General features: G+C 45.3%; 1 protein-coding gene across 1 annotated transcript in view; it reads right to left on the bottom strand.

Annotated features, from left to right (window-relative positions):
- The window catches only part of SLC24A3 (solute carrier family 24 member 3), a 502,870-nt gene that overhangs the window by 61,194 nt on the left and 421,718 nt on the right, over positions 1-19,958 (bottom strand). Inside the window, exon 7 of the mRNA XM_032419689.1 lies at positions 6,310-6,384. Within this exon, the coding sequence (XP_032275580.1) occupies positions 6,310-6,384 (75 nt within the window). The remainder of the gene's footprint in view (positions 1-6,309; positions 6,385-19,958) is intronic.

The raw sequence follows: 19,958 nt of genomic DNA, 5'->3' as shown, positions 1-19,958 counted from the left end.
TCCCTGGATGACCAAGCGTCCCAAGGAACTGTTAAGGAAGTGGCCTGCTCAAGACGGAAGAGCAGGGAAAACACGGGCCAGGAGTCGCCCAGGTGTGTGGGTGGCAGACAGCAGGGCTGGCTTCTGAGCAGGGAGGCAGGTGGCTGTCCCCACATTGCGTGTCAGTCCATGGAGTGGCTTACTCTACACTGTAACCATGGAGCAGAAGCAGGCGCATTGAAGAACCTACAATTTCCATAGCTTGTGTTATAATCACTGGCACCATTAGAATTTTAAGCAGCGAAAGTAATAGGAGATAATCAACACCACCATTCTCTTTCAAGACACTAAAATCCTGAAAAATCCTCCCTCCCTAGCTGGAAATGGAAACTGCACTTCCCCTGACTTCACACTCAACAGCATGGAGGCTCCCTCAGGAGATGTGCCCAAATGGGAGTTCTGACTTCCTCAGCTCTGGGGACTGGGGGTGCATATGGCGTTCCTTCTGAGGAGAGGAATCCAATGGAATGCACTGGAAAGCTGCTGTTAAGCACCAGTATGGTTTACACTTGAAAGTTAAACACGAGTTTCGACCTCAGGATCTCTAGCCAGCCCACGACAGTGGTGGGGGCTGCAGGAGGGTAGGAGATAAGGACTACCTCAAGGCAGGGCTTGAGCAGAGCTGGTCACCTCACATAAATATGAAGAGGCAGGTTATGGGATGAAGGAAAGCAGATACGGGGATGGATTTAGGATACAGGGGAGGATAGTTGCCAAACCCAAAGGGCTATATTTGCTGAGCAGTGCGAAACCAAACACAGGCATATAACTGAAACTTCCAAGTCATTTTCCTTGTGAGAGAGAAGAGGGTCCTCTGTGCATACCACAGTCTGCCTGACCCACGTCCCTGCTCCAGGACCAAGCGCAAGGAAGACCCAGCTTCCTGGTACACCCCAGCAGCCTTTAGAGCATGCTCTTCTTCCTCTGAGTGGCAGGGATGAGGACACAGGTGACCCTTTGTATGACCACAGCTGACTTGTTTAAGGAACTTAAAAAATTCTCACATTCATTCCCTCTGAGAATCTTCTAGCTACCGTGGTTAGTTCTCGCTTTCCCAGAAGGAGAGCTGAGATATAACAAGGGGTACCATGAATGTTGCTGAATCAGAGAGAAGAGGCTAACTCCCTGCAAGGAAGGGGTCCAAGAAGGGAGGGTGGTGAGCCAGAGGGGCAGGGCCCTGGATGGAGGCCAGTGTGGAGGCGGGGATGGGGGGTGGGGAAGGACAGTCATCAACTACTGTGAGATAGATGTCTTTTCTCTCATGGATAGGGTGACATAAGAAGATTCTGGATCATTTACGATCAGCGGTCTTAAGGAAAGAGGAATCAGGAGGGGGAAAGCAGAAGCTATTCCCTTCAGTCTAAACATGTGAAGTAAGTGCAGCAGGCATGCCTCTCAAATGGTGGTCTGCACAGCAGGTGAGGGTAAATCAGCATGATTTCAAAGATGAAGAGGCAGATTTTACTGGAGGGGAAATCCAAATTCTTTGCCAGGGCCGGGGGGGGGGGGAGGGTGGAGATGTACCATTTTAGACACCTGCTCTGGTAAACCTGAGCTATTGCAGCTCCCTGACCCTGGGCAAATCCCTGAATTTCTGGGGCCTCAGTTTTGCCATCTATAAAATGGGACTCATGTAATTAGCTAGCTTGCAGAGTCGTGAGTATTAAACTGGAAATTCTTCATGGACAGACCCAGCATCGAAATTCTTCATGGACAGACCCAGCATCGTACCCAGGCCTGTGGTAAGTATCGAGTGTATGCTGGTTAAAACTCGGGGATGCCTGTGAGAATGTGCATATATTTTCTCCGGATGGATCTGCTCTCTACAACTGTGCTATCTGGTATGGTGTGCACTAGCCACACGTGGTTACATAAATTTCAATTAAATTAAAATTCAGTTCCTTGGTTTCATTCCCTGTATTTCAAGAGCTCAATAGCCACATGTGCCCAGTGGCTACACCACTGGATGGTGCCGCCCAGGCCACCTCTGGCAGCTGGGCCAGCTAAGTTGTCTCTCTCTGTCCCCGCAAAAGGACTTCAAGAGGGGGGGCTGCGATCAGCCCCCTGGAGGAAGACAGGGAAGCGTTACCTCGGAGGGGCCTCGCAGCTGTGCCCATGCTCAGGGGGCCCCGAGGGCCCCCAACTGGTGCCAGTGGCCCACCTGGCCCCTCTCTGGGTAGGCAGCACTCCTGACTCTGGATCTGTGAGCCAGTTCAGCGATCTAAACCTGTCTCCGAGGCCTATCCACTCCCCCAGGAGGTTTCCCTTCTCTTACTGCTCACAGTCCCCCGTCTCGAAGCAGAGATGGAGAGTAAAAATAAAGTATTCCTTTTTAGGGCAGCTGTGAGATGGAGGATGTAATGAATCATTTGCATTTATGTAAATTACATGATTATGTAAATTACAGTAACATTTCAATAAAAGAGGCTGTGCGGCCTGCTGGAATTTGGAGAAAGGGTAGGGCTAGGCAGAGCTGCCTGTGGTGGTGGACATCGGTCGGGGGTGGGTCACTCGAATGGGAGAGAAGCAGCAAGAGGGTCTGTAAGGATGGGCAGACTATCTGCTGGGTAGATGCACACAAGGACATGCTGCAAAGAACCCAGAACGCTTTCAGGACCTAAAAGGTGACACTTGTCTTGCAGAGAGAGACTCCAGTCATGGGGTGAGTCTGCTGGACCTCGTCCAGCTTCCCCAGGGCCTGAGGCTTCGCTGTACAGGATGTCGCCAGGGCTAAAGGGGGGACGCCTGATGGGGCAGGAAGGGCAGAGAGACACACACTGCATGTTTTTGATATCATAACTGCTTTCGACAGTAACACGTTCCTAATTTCTTCTGCTTTCTCCCTGAAAGACAACACCAAACCCACCAGAAAATAGCACAGAGCCAAGGTAGGTAAAACCCAAATGCCCAAGGGAACGAGTCTCTTGTCTCTAAGTTACCAGTCTTAAGCTCTGTTGTTTTTGGTGTGTGTTTGCCGTCTGGTCTTCTCCAGCTCAAACCTGCTTCAGACCCAGGTAATCGCGACTGTCCGCACACTCCTGGCCCAGCAGTATGAGCATCCCTCCCATAGCTCTCTCCCTTGTTCTCTGGGTCCTCCGGCCCCATGGTTCATCCTTGGGGCTCCTCTGCATGGGGTTGAAGGGGCTGTAGGGGCTCTCACAGGGTTGTACAAAGAAGCGACATCTGGTCCCACTTAGGTGATTCTCATGCACCCACTTAGTCCGGACTTGCCCTCTAGGTGAACAAGCTCTTTACTGCATCACCTCCGGAGACTGGGAGTTCTGTCTCCTAAACATTTCAGAACCATAAAAAGGGCAAGAGGGTAAAAAAAACAAAAAACAAAAAAACACCCCCCCCAAAACCAAACCCTAATAGTTAAAATAAATTGTACAGATGGTTGGTAATTCTTTGTGGATAGGAGGAAGGTGTTTAAATACAGGAACTCCACAGGAATTTTAAGTGCCCACTGCGGGGTCCTATTAGAGAAGCCTAATATTCTATAAAGAAGGCCAGAAGAAAAGTGATTTTCTTAACATTTGGGGAAAATGCAGAAAGAGGAGAATAGAACACCCTGACAAAGACAAGTAGCAGCCTGGGGACGCTGAGATCTGGGGACGTTGAGAAATGCACTTCGCTAAATGTTGTGCTTCTGTGTGGAACACTGTTCTACTCCTCACCCCGGTTTTAGGTATCATGTGAAAATGACCCTGAGAATGAACAGCAGTCAGCAATCCAGACAAACAAGCTGCCATGATGCCTTGTGTTGGAGAATCTCAACATTTCCTCCGGAAGTGATCATCACCACACAGCAGGTGACTATCCCAAGGAAATAGTGTCCAACTGTATTTGCAGTTGAGTTTCTGGAAGTGAGTGTGGTGCATCGGAATCCCCTGAGGGGCAGGGCAGAGCTGGCTCAAGTGGAACTTCGTGTGTCCTACCTCAGAACTTACTGGATTGAGATCTCTGGGTTGCACTTTTTACATAAGCATGCTTGGTGTTCCCAGGGCATACAGAAGTTGGCGGAACATGGGTAAAAATAAGAAGAACCAAGACCGAACCCTGAGGACTCAAGCTTTATCTCTGCCATTACTTCCTAACAGTGGAGAAATGTAATTTTTCTCAAAATCAGAAAACTCCAGCCTTCACAGCTAGGCTGTAAATACACAGTCCAAATCTGCAGGTAACAGCAAAGAGTCACTGGCTTTTGCATCTTGTTGCCATCTGGGGAAATACAGAGCTGCGGCAGCCTGGGTGTCTGGCTGGCTCAGCTCTGTGATTCACGGGCCACACGTGGGGCAGAGGACAGCTTTGCTTAAGACCCCACTTGGGTGAGCATCACCTCCAGCCCAGAGAAGCAAAACTCTTTACTTCCTCACACATCATTAGCAACAATTACATTTTTTTTTTAAATCCTGGGCATATTCAGATAAATCCGACCCAAGACAAGTTATTTCACACAGAGTCCAAGAGGCATCTGTGCTGAAAACAGAGAAAGAAGCCAGTGTGGGCAATTCACTGTTGGGAGTGGACATGCTGAGTCCATGCGCTAGGGAGATCTCTGCCTTCCGCCTCATTACCTTTTCTTTCTGGGAATGGTCATCTCATTCCAGAATTCAGTAAAACAGAGAGTTGCATCCATTTATGCCATCCCCAAGCCATGCCTTTTGAAACAGTAACTTCCAAAGCCATCCTAAATTACCCTAAAGGCAGGAGAGCAGAGAGTGCATGTGATCAACGTGGGCTCCCACGTCGCAGGACAAAGCTCGCTGCAACAGGTGTTTGAGAATTCTGTGTGAACAGAAGAGTCTTCTAGATTTGGGGTGATCATACCTTACCCATTACCATTACCTACAGGTAGTAATTGAGAATGAGAACATAGAATCCAGGCGTGTTCTTAAGTCTACCAACCGGAAGTTCGACAGAGGAGGCATATCTTCAGTTCCAACATGGTGGATCTGTATGCTCTGCTGCTTGGGCAGGTCTTGACCCTTCTGATTATCAATGGCCCCTGGAATGAGGGGACTGTGGTTGCATACCCAAGATCTTCACTGTCAGGAACTGCTGTTGGCTGAAATATCTACAGGTTCCTTGTAGAAAGTCTTGTATTAAACATCACTTTCAACTTATTTGTATAGATATTGACAAATAACCTACAGGCAAGTACTTGGTAAATAGGGGAGTAAACACTTCAGATATTCCTGTTTTGTAGGTAAGAAAACTATGACTTGAGGAGACTGATTTTTCCAAGGTCATTAGAGCTAGCCAGAAGGGAGGGGGCCACGATTAGGAGTCAGATGTCCTAACTCCCATTTCAGTGTCTTTCCGATTCACCACCCTTCTTCTGGATGACTCGGCTTGCCAAGCTGAGGGGTTTGGAATCGTCCCCACAGGTGACATGGAGCCACAAGCATGTTCTTTGTAGAGTTACGACTTGGACAACTCTGAGAACTCACCTCGGGGTAGAAGGGGGTGGGGTGGGTGGCAGCAATGCTTCTCGTCGTCATACTGACACGCGACAGGCTGTGTCAGTTCAGGCCAAAGACATAAAAAGCCTCAACTAAAATGGGCTATGAAGGGACACACTGGAGAGATTTTTACAAGATGAAAATCTACAATGAAGCCAAATTAGGAAGGTGGAATTGGGGGAAAGGTCAACTTAATATCATCCACAGGTTGGGTGGCTAGGAGAGAAATGGGGGTTGAAATACAGAAAGAGGGTCCAGTCTTGGGGAAGTCACAGTAAGTTTAGAGACACACTGAGTTTGGGATAGGAAGATGTCCAGTAGAGAGGGGCTTCTCTGTGACTGGAGCTCAGGGGGATGCCATTGCCAAGAATACAGTGTGGATGTGTCCACCACAAAGGTGGTAATGGCCATGGGCGCTGTCCTGGGAGAGCATGTGGAGAGGGGGAAGTAAGGTCCAAACCCAGGGACACTGATGCTGAAGAGAGTTCCAGAGGAGCCCGTGAGAAAGTGAGAGGGAATGGTCAGGGAGTCACAGGAAAATAGCAGAGGACTCTCATGGAACCAGATAACCAGAGTCAACCTTCCTGTTCTGAGCACCAAACTATCACTCTGGGGTTCTGGGTGATCAAAGCAGCCGGAAGAAAGAGAAGCCACCTCCGTGCATAGACATCCATTTGCTCATTCGTCACCAGAGACCTTGAACTTGCTCCATGCAGGGAGCTGCACATAATCCCGAGGGGTGAGAAGGAGGAGTTAAGAGTCAAATGGCAAGGGGACTCAAGTGAGGGGTGCGTCACACACTTACCACGATGAGTGCCACCACAGACAGCGTGTAGTAGATTGAATCCCTCAGCAGGCACCAGGAGGAAAGAGCCACAACCTGAAGGAAAAGGGCAAAAGACAGTAAGAAACAGGATATTTGATGGTGCAAAGGAGAAAGCATGGCTCCTGGTGGCTCTGGCCAGTGACAAACCGAGAACACAACTTAGTATTTCTGTCTCCTGTGCTAGTCCCAGTCAATCAGCCTGCTGATACGAATTTACTGAAGGTCTTTGGGCATATTAGTCTGGATCTTCTGAGAAAGGCAGATTCCAAGATGGGATTAAACCTGCAACAGTTTTGTGAGGGGAAGACACTCATGAGAGGAAATGGGGAGGGAGCCAGGGGGGAAGGTAGGAGTGCCACCCAACCACGCCTTGGGTCTGACCCCTGTGAAGGAGGGATAGAAGTTTGGGTGGACGTGTCCCAGGCTGTTGGGCAGCATGAGGAAGGCTCAGCAAAGTGGAATCAAAGACCTGTGTCTCCCAGGAACCCACCAGCCTTAGCATCCCTCATGCCAAGGGGATGGAGGAGTGACCTACCCTGTGTCCTTGTCAAGGCTCTCATGTCTGCTGCAGCTCAGGCTCATGGAATGAGCCCCAGGGCTGGGCAGCCGCTGCCCTTCACAAGGGGCTGGGACAAGCCCAGTCTGCCGCCCTCTTCTCTCCCCTCTATTACATGTCTGTCCTTGTCGGCAACTGACTCCTTGTTTCGTCAGAATTTTTAAAACATTGATTTGCATATTTATCTGGAGAAAATGTTATTCTTAGCAGTTGGGCAATGTCCCTTTAAGGATATGATGGCTCTGCTGTGATGAGGCTAGGAGGCACACGGCCAGAGGCTACGACAGCCCTGGCCTGCTGTGTCCAGACTTCCTGCAGGAGAAGGAGGCCCCTGGGTGAGACAAAGGAGGGCAACGAGCAGGGCTGGGCCATGGGGAGGAGAGGCAGCTGGCAAATGGGGAGCTGCAGACGCCAGGTTAAGATCCCTGTTCTGGAGGAAAAGTCATTTCTCCTTGGTAAGTCCTCCCAAATCTCCTTTTGAGGGATACCTGCTATTTTTTCTTTGCTTTGTGGAGTGGGTCCATTTTGGCAGACTCTCAAAAAGAAGGGTGGAAGAGTCTGCAGAATGGGGTTGGAAGTGCTTCCTGGCTGTCACCCAGAACTCCTTCCTACCTCCCAAGACAAGTGTCAACCACCCCTCGGCCACAGGACCTGTCTAGTTGCCTTTGCCCTTGGCCTCATAAGTGAAGAAGGACACAGCAAATGTCAGCTGTCGGCTGGGCCAATGACAGCCACATGCTGTACCAAAGACAATAGGAAAAAGGGATTCGGGGACAAGACAACATTTGGAGCCTTTTTCTCCCTGATGACTGTATCTGTCTATAAAGAAAAGATCAGGCAAAGTCAAACCAGAAAAGGCTTTCTGGATTCAAATAACATGAAAGATAGGACTTAAATAGAACCATAAATGAGTAATGAGGTCTCCTTCTATGAACACATTCTTCCACTTATTATAGGGACACTTAGGTATTTTTCTGTTGCTGATTTTGCCTTATTAGGTCTTGTATTTGCAGATCTAAGTTATGGATGATGGGGTTGTCCAGAAGAGAGCTCATGCCACAGAAATCACTTTAGAACGAATGTAAAGTATTCTTTGCCCTCTTATCATGCTCTCTCCTTGTACTGTATGCTCTTAGAATCCGTGGTCATCTATGGAATAGCTTACATTGGACTGTAACTGTCCATTTTCCAGCAGGTCATAAAAGGTTGTGAATATTTATTCAGTGTCTGATGATTAGGAAAATGGACTTAAAACATGTGGCAAACATCAATTCTGAATTTCCTTAAAAAAATCACTTGGGCTTTTGGTTAAAGATAACAGACTGGAAACATACCATGACCTTTGCTCTTTCTTGTTATACCAGAACAAGATAATAGTAAAGGGGTTCTTTTTTTTTTTAATTTTTTGTTACGTTAATCACCATACATTACTTTTTTTTTTTTACAAGGCATAAACCCCTAAGGAAAAGAGAGTGTATGAGCTGATCAAAGATCTTATTTATTTGTCAGAGAGGGAGAGAGAGAGTGTATGCATGAGCGAGCACAAGCAGGGGGAGTGGCAGGCAGAGGGAGAAGTCTGAGCAAGGAGCCCGACGTGGGACTTGATCCCAGGACACTGGGATCATGATCTGAGCCGAAGGCAGACGCATAACCAGCTGAACCACTCAGGCATCCCAGATGCTGGAAAGCAGAAGAACGATGGTCTACTCAGCTGGCAGTGGGCAAAGCTCTAGAAGTAGGGGTGAAGGAGGGTCTGAAGATAGGATCACTGAAAGAGTATTTGAAAGTGTAATCCACAAATTATCTCCCTCACTTCAAGCAGACCAGTGACTGTACCTCCCTCACCTTAACAGAAACAGGAAACCTGGCACTTGTAGACAGAATTTCCAGAAAACAGGAGAGAGAAAATAATCGAATAAATAATTTTTAAAAAATACCCAGAAGTTAAGGATGTGCATTTTCTGAGTAAAACAGCCTCCTGAGTGTTCAGCACAATGGACCAAAAAAAAAAAAAAAAATACACTGAAGCATATCATTATGAATTTTCAGAATAGTGGCACAGAGAAAAAGGTCTTAGAAACCACCAGAGAGAGAAATGGGATTACATACAGAGGATCAAAACCAGAATGACATTTCACTTCTGAACAAAAGCACTGGAAACTAGAAGACAATGGAGTGACGCCTTCAAAATTAGAGAGGAAAATGATTTCAGCCTGAAATTCTGTGCCCAACCAAACTATTCATTAAGAGTGAGAGAAGAATAAAAATAAAAGTGTAACTGTCTCAAAACCTTTACTTCCTATGTATCCTTTCTTAAAAAGCTACTGGAGGACATGCCCACCAATCCTGATGCTGGACACCTGAAACTAACGTAATGTCGTGCGTCGACTATATGTCATTTAAAAAACACAACTGTGTCAAAAGAATGGGAAATGGTGCTGGTGGACCGGAAGAGAGCTGTCTTTCATAATAAGCTTTTTAGAACTGGTTGCCTCTTTAAGCTCTGTACATATTAAAAATTAAAGTATAATTAAATTAAAAAATAAGAAAGTATAATACAAATTATCCACTTAGATTTACTGCTACAAGAAATACACCTTGCATTAAGCCTACATGCCAACTCTGGATGAGTAGTGATTATTTTATCCTCCAGAATAGCTTTCAATCGCTGGACCATCATCAAATTTAGCTTTAGATTCAGAGCCCACACTTGAGCAAAACCAACTTTTTTCAATAGAAGCAATGAACTGGAAGACAAGTAAGAAGGAGTCAAACCGGAGAATAATTACTTTCCACACTCTAGAAGGAATTAAAGCACCACTGAGGAGCTCTGACCATGACCTCCTGTCTACCTCTACCTTACGCTTCTGTGACCACCACTCATCACAACAGCAAATATTTACCTGACACTTTCTGCAAATCCGGAGATCAGGAAGGGTTATCTCGTTCAATCCTATAGTGACCTAGTAAGGTGGGCACTGTCATCCTTGCTGACCAGCAATCTGGTGGGAAGTGTTGGGATCTGAACCAGGAGGAAACCAGGGTCTCAAGCCCCTGTCTCCTCACACCATGGCACAATGCCTCACTGCAGGCAGGGATGAAAAGCAGACACCCATTTGTGATTGCCTCCCATAGAGATCATCTTTTCTCTATGACTTTGGAGATGGTAGCCAAAGGAGGGAAAAATTGCAGGTGAGAGACAAAAAAAGCAGTGACCACAGCTCAATTTAAAATATATACTGCTTTAAAGAGATTCAGGCCAAGTAATCCAAGCAGAAAGGAGTTACCATAAGGACCACAGATATGGATATGGTATGGATGTATTCCAGGAGGGAGAGAGTCTGAGAAATAAATTGGAAACTACTCTAGCTAGTTTAGTTAAAGCAAACAAACAAATCTCAATACAGTTCATTGTTTGGTGATTGAATGTTTCACTTTTCCACAAATTGGGGTGCATGGGGTCTAAGCGGTTCCCTTTGCTTCTCGGTGAAGGGTGTTTTATCTCTAGATGGAAGCCAGCAACCGTCGGACTCTGATCCTGAACACATTTATTAGCACCTCTTCATCAAAATGGGAGCCTCTTTGTCATCTGTTGGCAGGTGTCACCCAACTCCGGGGGGGGAGCACTTATGGGAGGACAGTAGTACCTCCTTAGCACTTTGCAAAGTGGCTGCAAGGGAGACCGAGAAGTCACTCTGGCGAAGAGACCAGAACAGGGCTCCTGGGAGGAAACCAACAGTGAGTAATTCTGCCCTTGACCTCATTAATCAATAATGCAGATGGTGCAGATTACAGAAGGCCATTGCTGGCAAACCCCCCCCATAAATTAAAGGCAGACGCTCTATTTCCCGCCTAGCTCTAGGAATCCCTCCCAACTGAAATTTCATCTTGATATTTCTTGATCATCTTTTCTATTTCTGGAGTGCATTTCACACTTTTTCTATTAAATATGCAGCTTTAGTTTCCTTTTTATGATTTCATTTGGTTTCAGAGTGGCATAATGCCAAAAGAAAAAACACAAAAACCACCCTTCTAAAACAGAGGAAAACACATTCTCCTTTATTCAAATGTTGACTGATAATCTTCTGGAATTCTGGCTCCTTCTAGGAGGTTAAAAGTAATTGTTTATGATAAAATGGTATGTTTTCTGTATATTCCTGGATATATACTGCAAATCTATATACAGCTATTTATATATATAATATACACACATAGCATATACACAAATATATAGTGTAAATATATATAATATAATACATATGATGATTTTTCTCGATGAACAGCAGAATCTGACATTGCAGACACATTTTAAAAAGGCACAAATACCCTCGACTTGTAAGCGCTTTGCCTTTTTGAAAAACTATTGAAGCAGTCAGAACAGCATAATAGTTACATGACATAAAACATACAACTATCGTCTCAGAAATACTGTTATTTCACACAGATTTCACGGAAAAGGGATTTGAAAAATCATAACATGAGTTTTGTTCCAAGCTTTTGAGCTGACACAATTTCTACAGCCAATTCTTATCTCAGGAAAGGCAACCACACGATGTGGAGCAAGAATGGGGCTCTGGGGCATTCCCCACCCAGTCTGAGCACACCCAGTGGTGCCAAGAACTGGCGAGGGCCTGACCTGGGTCTTACTCCCATGGGGAAGGCTTGGCGCTGCTATCTGTGCATTATTCAAGTACACTTTTTAAATCCTTCGATCCCGGGAAAAAAACCCTTTTATATAAAAGGCTCCTGCATTCTGGTTTATTGTCAGAAATGGACCGTAACAATCAGGCCATGTAAAAAGACCATGCTTCTGCAAAATGCCGTGAACCTTTGCTTATTAATCTTCGCAAACATTTATATGTTTAATTTTATTTTTTTTCCTAAGAAATCTCATTTTGAGATGTATGTGGGGAAAGCAAATGACAAGTAAACAAGCTGCTATTGGAGATATATTTAAGTAAAAATGAGGCCGCACCAGGACAGTGCAGACAGACGGTAATCTCTTGAACGCTCGTTCTTCATTGATTGTATTGAACAATAACCACGGATGCTCATCATGACCTGGAGCACCCAGGACTCTGGAGTGCCTTCTCAATTATCCAAAACATTACCTGCAGTTGTTTTCACGTTAAATACAAGTTATTGCCTGGTAGGCCTTCAAAATGTGGTAGCCCTGACTGTGCTCACACATAGCAGAATTCACAAGGAGTCAGCTAGCTCTGCCTTGGGGAAGAAAATCCTGGACTTGTGGCCACAGGACTGTGGCCTGTTGTGCTACTGGAGCCCTCTGCCCATGCTAGGATGGGGTGTAGAGTCTGCACTCACCACTGCATCTGGCAGCACTAGGTACCAGCACCAGGTACTAGTCAGTTGAATAAATGCAGGGTACTGAGGGTATTTTCATGTACCTGGATATGTGAGCTTGGCTCCACCCAGAAATAGAGCCCGAGGCAAGGATTTCAGTGCACCAAGGTTATTTGGGAGGTGGTTCTAGGAAACAGTGCTGGGGTCTGGGGGAAGTGAGGCAGGTTATGGAAGGAAGACCAAAAGCAAGTTACAGCAGATGCAACTGGGGTACAATCCTGATTCCTGGTGGGGAGTTCTGGGAGACCAGGGAGAATGTGCCTCTCCTGTTGTCTCACCCAAGGGGAGAGAGAGCTGGGGTATTTATCCACCCGCTCCCATCAGTCACTGGTTGAGGGCTGTACCCAGGACTGCTAATCCTTGGCACTCCCTGCCCAGGGGCAGTGACCAAGGAGAGCCTGCAGAAAGAGAAATGCAGGTATTGGTAGTTGGAAGTCAGGCTGGTGGGAACTGAAATGGCAAGGGCAAGGGATCATGGGCAGAGCACCAGCAGTGTCTCCTGTACCCCAAAACATAAATTTATACACAATAATCCAATAATCAGAGTAAGCATTCTCTCTCACACATGCACACACACACATGGTTGTGTTTTTTTTAATATTTTATTTACTTATTTGAGAGAGAGAGAGAGAGTGAGAGAACACTAGTGGGAGGATGGTCAGAGGCAAGGGAGAAGCAGACTCTGGGCTGATCGCAGAGCCTGACGTGGGGTCCAATTTCAGGATCCCGAGATCATGACCTGAACTGAAGTTAGATGCTCAACCGAATGAACCATCCAGGCACCCCATACATACACAGTTTTGTAAGCTTAAAAATACAACCCAATCCCATTTACATAAGGTTTGAAAGCAGAGCATACTAACTTAAGCCATTTTTTTTTTTAGTTTATTTATTTATTTTTAAGTAATCTCTACTCACCACCCTAGAGATCAAGAGTGGCACGCTCTACTGACTGAGCCAGCCAGACACCCCAAACTTATGTTGTTTTAAGTCTGGAATGGTGTTCCCCTTGGGCCAGGGATAGAGCCTGAAAGGGCATGAGGTGCTCCTGCAGGCCAGGACTGTTCTCTTTCTTGATCAGGGGATCAGGGTACTGGTTACTGCGCGTGCTTGGGTATGAAAAGTCAATGAGCGGTAGGGATGATATGTGCACTTTCCTGAATGCATGTGGTCCTCCAATAAAAATGCTACCCGATCAAAAGAAAAATGCAATTCCTGTGCTGGTTGTCAATATTACATACTAGTTTTAGTAGTAACTACTCCATCACACTGGGAGTTGGCTAATGAGTAAAGTTGCCAGATAAGATACAAGACACCCAGTTAAATACGGATTTCAGGTAACAATAAGTAATTTTTAAAAATGTAAGTATGACCTCAAATATCACCTGGGAAATATATTAAAAATATATTTGTTGCTTATCTGAAATTGAAATTTAACTGGGTGCCCTCTATTTTTATTTGCTAAATCTGATAGCCCTCCTTACAGAATTTTGGGTGTTGGTTAAGACAACAATTTTGCCTTTCTTTAAGTACAAAACTGGAGGTTTAGTGATTTTGAAATATTCTTAAGGCAAAGGGAAAGCTGAATTTTTTTCTATCTTGTCTATTTATCTCATGCTGGATATTGATTGCTCTTTTGTTCTGGTTGTTTGGCCTGCTCAGCATATCTTTTCCCCTCTGTTTCTTGTTAATTGCAGTCATTGCCAAGATATACATTACAATATTGTGTGTCTAATGGGGAGGATTTCCACAACACCAAGACTTTTGGCTTCTCTCGGAAAAATCTGAAGACCTGGCAACCTGGGGGTGTTCTCATGTCAGTGTGGAGCCGTCAGACATGCCCTCTTTAGATAGGACTACATTCTTCAGCTTGCCACAGTCCCCTCAACTCCACTGTCCCCAACTCCAAAGGCAAGAGTCAGCTGCCATATATAACTTTCTCTCTGCTGTTGTTTTTTTAGACTGGACCACTTCACTCATTTTCCTATATATGTGGGCTCTGCAGGAATATGCATTTGTGATCCCTGACCTAAAAGAATTATTTTAACTAGTGTTGACCATGCTGAACACACCGGCTGCCATTTCTTTACAGCCCAACATTGTGCTGGGGGAGGGAGGTCTTAAACATTTTGTGCGATGCACGCCTTCGTACGTTATGGACCCCTTTTCAGAACTGCGTAGTAAAAGATATAAATAACAAAGAATGACAAAGAAACCGATTTACCAAAATCCGGTTATCAAAACATGGAGAAATGGAGATATTAGTGATCTATGTGCTTCTTTATTAACAAGAGCCAGGAAGTTTCCTTATTGTAAGAAGAGTTAGTCATTCAATGTAGTGATGAGTAAGGAGAGCAATCCCAGATAATCTGCAATAGCTGTAATGTAGCATGAAAATATCTTGTATTTCTGGTGGAGACAAAGTCACGAGTAGCTACTGCTGTTTTGGTGCCTCATGAATAATGAAATGAAATGTTAAACCTAAGTGGTCAGTAAAAATAAAGATGTAATTTTTTTTCTCACTCAAGTTCACAGACTCCTCTAATCTAGTTTTTGGAAAAGGAAGTCTTGAGGGTCTACTCTTTCTCAGTTCCTGGTTTTTCATCATTTACTTAATTGTCCCTCTGTCAGAAAGGTGGTGGGAGGTGAGGTGGCTCTCAGTCCCTTCTGGGTATGCTGATTTAAGCACTCGGATGGAGGGGCTTGAAACTAATGGCAAAAGCACTGTTTGGGGCTCTCTGATGATTTCAATTATGTGTGCTTTCTGTTTCATCCATTATCGTGGAGAGAAACCTTGCTATATTTATATCATTTTCCAGAAAGAACTGAAGTGGCTCACAAACATTCATTCTCCTACCTCAGCCCAGGAAATGCAGAATGGGTGTCAGTCCTTTGGCTGAAGAGATGCTCTCGCCACAGCCTGGTGCACGCCTCCTGCTATTTACCCAAAGTGTGGTCCGGAACGGCTTGTTAGAAATGCAACTCTCGGGCCCCAGTCTAGATCTGCTGAATCAGAATCTGCATCTTAACAAGACCCCCAGGTGATGTGACCATGTGCACATTACAGTGTGAGAAGTGCTGGCCCAGAGGACAGTGAATTTCTAAGTCTGGGTCCCACCTGCAGAACTGAAATGTAAAGAGCGGGAGGCTGGTGGGGTGGCTCTTGGCCTTCACCCTGGGCAGTGGGGCTGGACACAATGCTGGATCTTTGCACCAAAGAGCAGCTGGATGTGTTTGAGCTGTAGCTGCAAATTAGAAGCACCCTAACGCTTCTATGTATGGTGTTTCCTACTTTGTCCATTTCTAGCACCAAGCCCGCTGAAGATGCTGGGGGATCACCCCTTGTCCAGTCCCTTTGTAGAACCATGCCAGGGAAATTCCGGCTCCCTTGTACACTCTCCTACTCCGTCTGCTGAAAAGATGGTATAAAGAATCCAAATCAGAGTGGTGCTGAATTTATTTTTAAATTTATACCATTTGGGAGTAGTAGCCAAATATACATAGGAGGCAAATATTTCTTCATTTCATGGATTATGAAACCTAGAAGGACAATCTCAAGCTTGAGGGATCATCTCAGTGTCCTGATCTGTGACACATCATCAGAGGTAGTAGGGTCCCCCAAATGCTGTGGGGCTTCTCTGCATTTGAAGTGTTGATGAAAAAGGAAATTAATACATATCATGTGAGTTCAGAAATCTGACAGCCATGACCATATATTTTAGTTAGGCTTCTGGAAGTAAGACCCTGGCTAAAATTACACACATTATTTATTACATGAGTGTTTGGTGTCTATAATACCGCCACATGGAGAAGCCGGTGGTAGAATCATGGGGGACAGACACACCATTTCCCTCTAGTCTCTGAATATTAAAATGCTCAAGACAAAGAGGACCGAAAAACAGGAGAGCCAGCTTTTTTTCAGCCCACAGGCTTGGGTATGGATTTAGAAGTGTCCCTTTCATCCCTGGAAGGATCCATGTTTCCCTGGCTTCCTCAAGTTATTGAGGAGAGGCAACATGGAGCCTGTACTTTAAAAATTAAGATTTATCCCCACTGTTTGACAAAGAATAGGACTTCCGCAATATCAGGAGTTAATCTGACTTATAATGGAGTATGTGTTCAAAGGAAATGTGGGAGGCCACCACCCGTGGGCGCTGTAGGTTGCAAAGGAAGCACCTGTCCCCTACTCGTGAGTGGATGCAGTGCAGTGATATTTTCATACTAAAAAAATACTGGTTGCCACGTCTGTGTGGCTCATCTGGCTCCAGCTGATCTGTCAGGCAATCTATTTTAAGCAATTTCTGTGATTCAGGGTAGGGACAGCAGGTGATGTTCATGAATCGATTCTGAAGCCAGGGCAAATTGAACACAAGAACATTTCTTTAATGAGTGCTTGGATGATACTTTCTCCCCAAGTTAAAGAAACCGAGAATTAAAACATGGTAACATCAATAACACATCCTGGCTTCTTCTGCATTAGGCAATAAAGCTGAGAGCTGAGGGAATGGAGTGGTGGGGAGGTGGGTGGAGGGGACAGCCAGAAACACCAGCCAGCCAACCAAAACCTCTTCCCCAAAGAGCCAAAAAATAGTTCTTAACCAAAAACATGGCGAGAGGTTATCTAAGTAGTTAGGTTAATTTTCTCACCTTGCAGATGACCGTGTAAGTGGAGAGCAGTTAGTACCTTCGCTGTTCATGGACTCGGAAAAGTCATCAAAGTGCAGTGTGGGAAGTACACAGTAGGGAGACATGTTCATGCCGTGCGGAGAAAGCAGAGGCAAGGGGTGGTCTCCAGCAGAGGCAAGGGGTGGTCTCCAGATGTCTGCCAGGACTGGGGATGGGGCCCCGCCCCTCCATCTACAGCCTCCTCCCCGGCTCTCATTCTCCCCACTTTCCAGAGACTTCTCCCCAGCTTCACCCTTATGGCGTCCCGTGATCGGGGGCATGGCCTATGCTCTTTCGCATTTCAGTTCTCTACCTGGAATGATAATATTTACCCACACCTGACCCTCAGCAACTTGCAAGGATCCACTCAATATGTCTGAGAAAATCCTCTAATTTGGAGGTGAAAGGGATCTTGGGCATGTGTGCAGTACTTGCAAGTTGTGGCTTTATCTGGAGCATCCTATCTCATTTCTAGGCAAGAAAAGGTCTCTTTGAATAATTTGGAACCTTCAGGGACCAGTATTAGGGCTGTTTCCCAAGAGGCCTTGGTCGGCAGTGGAGCCCCTGCTTATAATAGCCAATGTCTTAAAATTGGTTCTTCTGCACCAAACACTATGCCAAACACCTTATATCCTTTTTTCCTTCCAATTTTTCAAAACTCCCATTTTAGAGATGAGTCAACTAAGGCTTAGTGAGGTTACACAGTTACCCACGGCTCACAGTTTGAAAGTGATTGAGGCAGGTGTGAGTCCCACAGAGCCCACATGGTCAGCCCCTTACAGGTGATTATTCAACTTACCTGGTCATAAGAATGACCTGGGTCTGTTCGACAAATACAGATTTCTGGGCTCACCCCAGAACTTCTGAATCAGACTCAGGGAGGCCTGGTTCTCAACCTTGGCTGCTTGGTGGAACCATCTGGAAGCCATATGAAACACTCATGCTTGGGTCCCACCCTCAGAGATGAGTCAGCTGAGCTGGGCTGTGGTTTGGCTACTGGAATTTTTCATTCTCAGGTGATTTTACCTTGAGCAGCTGGGGTTGACACCCCTGTCCCCTCCTGCTATGACCTGTTAGTCTGACAGATGCCCAGATAATGAGAAACGAGAAACTGCCCAGCACTTCCCAGTCCCACACAACATGGACGAAAACCCCATTCTCTGTGTATGAGGTTATGAGAAATGACAACGAATTTTATATATTCCTTATGAATATTTCATAGTCTACACACAAGGAGTGTTTGCCATACATCACTCTGCTTATAAAGTAGATTTGTTTTAATATCTCTTTGGGATTTATAATAAAAATTCACTTTGTGAGTCATGTCAGTGTAAACCAAAAAGTGTAGAATTGCTGGATTTAACTTTATAGCCAGAAAGACGCAAAGGCCAGGGGCTATAGTCATAGGGGCTGGAGTCATTGGCAGGTTGGCTCACTTGCATGACCAGTGGCTCCTGTTGGCCATGGACTGGGATCTCAGCGGGGGCTACTGACCGAACTTACACAGGGCCTCTCCATGCGGCCGAGGCTTCCTCACAGGATAGCAGCCTCAGGGCAGTCAGACACTTCTGTGGGGGCTCAGGGCTCTGGATGCAAGTGTCCCAAGAGAATAAGCAGAAGCTCTATAGCATTTCAGGACCTGGCCTCAGGGATCACACGCTTCATTTCACGGTCACAAGACTAATCTTTGTCTGGAGCTTTAAGTTGGATAGAAGCATTGGCAGGAAAATTTTAATATATTTCCCTTCAAATGAAACAAACACTTAAAGTAATAAAATGTTTAAATCAAATTTCCAAAGGGTGCATTTGTATGCATAAATCACACACATTTATACAAATTATCTCCGATCTTGGGAGACAGAAGAAACATAAATTTAAGTTTTTATAAATGTCTTCCTACTCCTATCTGATTTTAAAATAAAAGTCCACTGAAATTTTTAAGTTCTGGGTAACACAAACTTTAAACACAAAATTGATGATTATGGTTAAAAAAAATCAAGCGGTAGACTGAGCATGAAGGTAAGTAAAAGTTTTCTGCCTCCCCGTGCCTTCCACCTCCCCACCCCCTGTCACTCACCAGAAGTAGCCATTCTTAACATTTCTGCTTTTAGTAATTTTAGGTGTCACAAAGCTACCATGAAACAGTTTGCTTCTACCTCCATATCTTCCATTGCTCCTGACCTCTCATTAGGAAAGGCAAGGAAGGGGCGCCTGGGTGGCTCAGTCAGTTAAGCATCGGACTCTTGGTTTCAGCTCAGGTCATGATCTCAGGGACATGAGATCGAGCCCTGCAGTGGGCTCTGCGCTCAGCGGGGAGTAGCTTGGGATTCTCTCTCTCCCTCTGCCCCTCCCTTTCTCTCTCTAAACTAACTAAATAAATCTTTAAAAAAAAAAGGAAAGGCGAGGAAACAACAATCCCACAGGAATGATAACAGCATAGAGCAGAATGGTGAAGAGCAAGGACCCTGCACCAGCATCCCTGAGTTCGAATTCCAGCTCCAGCAGTTACTTGTTACACAGCCCTGGGCAAGCTCTTACTTCAAGTCTCTGCTTCCGTTCCTCATCTTCAAAATGGAGATGATAATAGCAGCTCCTGTCAAAGGTTACTACCCAGATTAAATGTGCTGATACATGTACCAGGTTTAGAACTCCACCTGGCACAATATTAAAGTCTATATAATAGACTTCTCTCCTACCTTCCCTTCCCCCTCCCCTGTTACTTGAATTAATTCTTCTGGGAGTTATATTAATGACTTTATACTCCTATTAAGGAAATTAAATAGCACATATTACAAAAACTAAGTAGTACTTACAGGGTCTTATTAATGAAAAACAACCATCCCTGCCTCATCCCTCCCACCTCCCAGCAGTATACAATTTTAGTCATTTTCCTTTTTGGTCCTTTTGGTTCTTATTTCTATAAAGCCATATAAAGGGATCATAGTAATTCTTTCTAGATTTATCCACTTTAGACATCATCATTTGAAAAATGAAGATTTAGCTCATTTATATTATTCCCTACATCTTCTTACACTCCTAATGT

Source organism: Phoca vitulina, unplaced genomic scaffold (genome assembly GCF_004348235.1).
Source record: "Phoca vitulina isolate PV1807 unplaced genomic scaffold, GSC_HSeal_1.0 scaffold22, whole genome shotgun sequence".
Classification (NCBI taxonomy): Eukaryota; Metazoa; Chordata; class Mammalia; order Carnivora; family Phocidae; genus Phoca; species Phoca vitulina.
This window is presented reverse-complemented; position numbering and strand designations above follow the sequence as displayed.